Here is a 5,000-nt window from a genome sequence, read left to right as displayed (position 1 = left end):
TAACCTCCCTAACCTAATATAACCTAACCTAACCTCCCTAACCTTACCTCCCACCAGGTAGAGTTAGGTAAAATAAGCAGGGGGTGGGGTGGGGTGGGGTGGGGTGGGGTGGGGTGGGGTTGGGTAGGCTAAGCTTTCAGTAGATATAGATCACTCTACCAAGCTTTCTATTAATAGTATACAAATAAAAGCGAGGTTGATATTTGTGGAAATATGTAATTTTTTTCAGCTTTTATGTGTGATGTAAGTGTACTTTGTTTGTTTGTTTTGTTTAAAGTTCTCTTTCTCCCTTTTCTCTCTATCTATCTTCGTATTTCTCTTTATTTATCTCTCTCTCTCTCTCTGTCTCTCTACCTATCTGTCTCTATCTATCTCTGTACCTCTCTTCCGGTCTCCCTCTCTCCCACTCTCTCCCTCTCTCATCCTCTCTCTTTATCTAATTATCTCTACTTATTCCATTTTATTTGTATATTAATTTTTTAGTTTTCTATTTACATTTTTATCCTCTTTTTTTATATGTACGTATTTCTTATTTTGTCCTTTTCTCTCCATCATCTCGTTTCATTTCTTGTTAATCTCTTTCTTCATCATCCTTATTTCTTTCATTCCCTCGTTTTATCTATGTGACCGATCTCCTTAATCCATCCCTATTACCTCTATCTCCTTTATCCATCCCTATTTTCCCCTATCACCCACGTTCTTCCCCTCATATTACCTCTATCTCCTTCTTTATCCATCCCTATTCCCCCTATCACCCACGTTCTTCCCCTCATATTACCTCTATCTCCTTCTTTATCCATCCTAGCCTACCCCCCCTATATACGTTCTTCCCCTCATATTACCTCCTCTCAGCTATCCATCCCTATTCCCCCCCTATCACCCACGTTCTTCCCCTCATATTACCTCTATCTCCTTCTTTATCCATCTATTTTCTATGTAAGATTCTTTACCTGTCTTCACCTCTATCTCCTTTATCCATCCCTATTCCCCCTATCACCCACGTTCTTCCCCTCATATTACCTCTATCTCCTTCTTTATCCATCCCTATTTTCCCCTATCACCTATCTCCTCCCAAGGCTCCCACATTTTTCCCCTCTGTAGGATTGACGCCGCCCCTCTGACACACAGATACAGTACACGCCCTTCCTCTCCTCCTCTAGGTGTCGGTGAACGGGGGTAGCAGTGTGGAGGCGGAATGTGTGGTTAAACTTGGTGCCCACGAGCTGAGGTCCTCAACCACACTCAGAGTACGACCCCGGCCTTCCTCCTACCTCTCCAACTACTTCTCTGCCGCAGGTAAGTCAGTACAGGTGATTAGTCGTGAGTATAAGGATAGGTGTACACAGGTAATGAATGATACAGGTACTGACACCATCACAACCACAACAGGGGTTACTGCAACAAATACAATTACATAAAAGGACAGGTACAGGTGTGTAAACAAACACGTATAGGTACATAATGTGGGACAGGGAAATGTACTTAAACAAACACAGGTCCATGTACACAAACAAACACAGATCCATGTACACAAACAAACACAGATCCATGTACACAAACAAACACAGATCCATGTACACAAACACAGGTCCATGTACTACACACAGTAACAGCGACCCACCACCACCACTAACTCGCTCAACAAGAACAAAGATTAACCCAACTTGTGATCCTGAGCCTCACACCTCCACCAACTAACTTAGGCTCCAGGTCAACCGGGCCCCAGTCTTAATAAGTCTCTCAGTCCTAACAGGCCCCAGTCTTAACATACACACCCTCCACCACCACCCTGTACCACATACACCCCTCCACCACACACACACCCCTCCACCACACACACACCCCTTCACCACACACCCCTCCCCAACACCACTTCACCACCACCACACACCCCTCCCAACACCCCTCCCACACCACCCCTCCCACCCACCCCACCTCCACCCACACCACCACACCCCTTCACCCACACCCCTCCTACACCTCCCCCACACACACACCCCTTCACCACACCCCTACACCACACCCCTCACACACACATATCACCACACCCCTCCTACACACCCTCCACACCCCCTCCACAACACACACCCTCTCCATCACCTCCCTCCACCACACACACCCCTCTACCCCTCCACCACACACACCCCTTCTACACCTCCACCACACCCCTCCCCACACCCCACCTCACCACACACCTCTGCCCCACCCTCTCCATCACACGCCCCTCCACCACATACCTCCTCCCTGCCACCCACCACACACACCCCCTCCCCACACCTCTCACCACACCCTCCCCACTAAGCCTCCCACCACACACACCCTCCTGCCCCACACACACCCCTCAACCACACACACACACACACACACACACACACACACACACACCACACACCACCACCACACACACACACACAACCCTTCACACACACCACCACCACACCCCTCCCCCACACATACCATCCCACACACACACACCCGCCACCACACACCCTCTCCACCACACCCCCTCACCACACACCCCTCCACCACACCCCTCTACCACACACCCCTCCACCACCCTCCTCACACACACACATCCTCTCCACCACACCTCCTCCTCCACCACACACACCCCTCCACCACACACACACCACTCTCCACCACACACATCACTCTCCACCACACACACCTCCCCCTCCACCACACGCACCACCACCACACACCACCAGCCACCCCGTGTACTTCTCCCTGTATATTAACGTCAGGATATCACTCAACTTGGTCAACTCTGTGTCATAAATTATACCGTAAGTTGGAGCGGTGTGTTGCCCTTCCTCCACCATCTTTACTCCAATAATTATTACACGACCAAGAGGAGGTGGAGGAGGAGGGGAAGGAGGAAGAGGTACAGGAGGAAGAGATACAGGAGGAAAAAGAGGTCGAAGAGGAGAAAAAGATGGAGGAGGAGGAGAAGGAATAGGAGGTAGAGGAGGAGGAAGATGAAGAGGTGGAGGAGGAGGAAGATGAAGAATTGGAAGAAGAGGAAGATGAGGAGGTGGAGGAGGTAAAAGATGAAGAGGTGGAGGAGGTAGAAAATGACGTACAGGAGGAGGAAGACTATGAGGTTAATCCACGCCTAGAAGGAGAAGGAAGAAGGAAGAGAAGGAGGAAGGAAGAAGGGGCGTGTTTTATAATGTCCACTGTGTGTATGCATGTAACACTGTATGTCTGTCCGTCTGTCTCATTGTCTCACGCTGGTCTGGGTATCTCCATATTTTTCACGAGTCTCTCTCTCTCTCTCTCTCTCTCTCTCTCTCTCTCTCTCTCTCTCTCTCTCTCTTGCGTTTGTGTTCAAATCTTACAAAAACACAATAAACATTAGCAACAAAAAATTATCTCTCAAAAATGAAAAGAACAAAGAAAAACAAAAAAAAACACAAAGAATAGCAAACAAACAGACAAACAAACAAACAGACAAACAAACAAACACACAAACAAACAAACATACATTACATTCTTTACATTTTTTTATTTAATTAAATATTTAACTGAATAACTGAATAACAATCACCTGATGTTGATAAATGTCTGAAACTAAGCCAAGAATACAGCTTAGAAACAATAACAGGTGGTGGGGTGGAAGGTGGGGTGGAAAGGGAAGGGTGAAGGGGTGGGGTGGAAGAGGGAAGGGGTGAAGGGGTGGGAGGAGGAGGGTGGGGTGGAAGGGGAAGGGGTGAAGGGGAAGAGAGGGCAGGTGAGGGAGAACGAGGGGTAGGTGGGTCGGGGAAGGGTGGGGGGGGGATGGAGGAGGGGTAGAGAGGGAAGGAAAGAGGAGGGGAGGGGAGGGAATAGAAGAGGAAGAGGAGTGGGAAAGGAAGGAGGAGGAAGGAAGGATGGAATGGGGATGAGGAGAGAGGAAGAAAGAGAGGAAAGAGACAGTGGGAAGGAAATACGGGAGGGGAAGAGAAAGAGAAGGGGATAAGAGAGGAGAGAGGAGGTGGAAAGTGGAAAAGAAGTATGGAAGAATGGAATGGGGATGAGGAGAGAGGAGGAAAGGGATGAAAGAGGAGGTAGGAAGGGATAAGTGAGAGGAGGAGAGGAAGGGGTAGTAGGAGGGAGAGGAGGAGAGGGAAAGAGGAGAGGGAAGGAGAGGGGAAGGGAGTAGTAGGGAAGTAGGAGAGGGAAGAGGAGGGAGGGGGGGGAGGGTAGAGAGGAAGAGGAGGAGGGAGGGGGTAGTGGAGAGGAGAGAAGAGGAGGGAAAGAGGATGGGAGGAGGGAAGGCCAAACCCGACCGTTAACTGAATAACCGCCGCCGTGTTCAAAAAACAAGAATGTTTTGGTAATTGCATTAACAAGCTGGGATATTGAATACATAGCATTTGCATGAGTTTGTCGGATTTCTGGACCCCAGCATGAATGAGGAATGAATCTCTGTTGTTGGCCAGGAGGAGTTTAGAATGACGCTGGTGTTGGAGGGTTGGGAGGTAGGGGGGTAGGAGGAGGGGTTGGGAGGGGTAGGGGGGTGGAGGGTTGGGGAGGGGGTGGGGAGGTTAGAGGTGTTGGGGGAAGGGAAATTGGTGGAGGTAAAGCGACCGGGCAGACTTCGTGTTATCCGGTTAACACTCTATAACGGAGAGAGAGAGAGAGAGAGAGACTGTTACGCGACTAACTTCTATAACGACAGACAAACAGACAGACAGTAACAGAATCCTCACCATGTGATTCTCTCAATAATAATCATAAAACAAGTGACAACGTTCGATTACACTTCAACCTTAACAATAACAAAACATAACAAACACAACATAACATAACAACATACCATAACAACATACCATAACATAACAACATAACAGCATAGCATACCAACATACCATAACATAACAACGCCATAACATAACAACACACACCATAACATAACAACACACCATAACAACACAACACACCATAACATAACAACAACACAACACAACAAACACAACACAACATAACACAACATAACATAATCAAAAGTAACACCA

The 5,000-nt window shown here is 48.1% G+C and overlaps 1 protein-coding gene across 1 annotated transcript in view; it reads left to right on the top strand.

The window, feature by feature from the left end:
* LOC121876436 overlaps window positions 1-5,000 on the top strand; it is a 22,649-nt gene that overhangs the window by 11,654 nt on the left and 5,995 nt on the right. The window contains exon 4 of the mRNA XM_042381510.1: window positions 1,161-1,296. Coding sequence (XP_042237444.1) covers window positions 1,161-1,296 — 136 coding nt within the window. The remainder of the gene's footprint in view (window positions 1-1,160; window positions 1,297-5,000) is intronic.

Source organism: Homarus americanus, unplaced genomic scaffold (genome assembly GCF_018991925.1).
Source record: "Homarus americanus isolate GMGI-L3 unplaced genomic scaffold, GMGI_Hamer_2.0 scaffold14509, whole genome shotgun sequence".
Classification (NCBI taxonomy): Eukaryota; Metazoa; Arthropoda; class Malacostraca; order Decapoda; family Nephropidae; genus Homarus; species Homarus americanus.
This window is presented reverse-complemented; position numbering and strand designations above follow the sequence as displayed.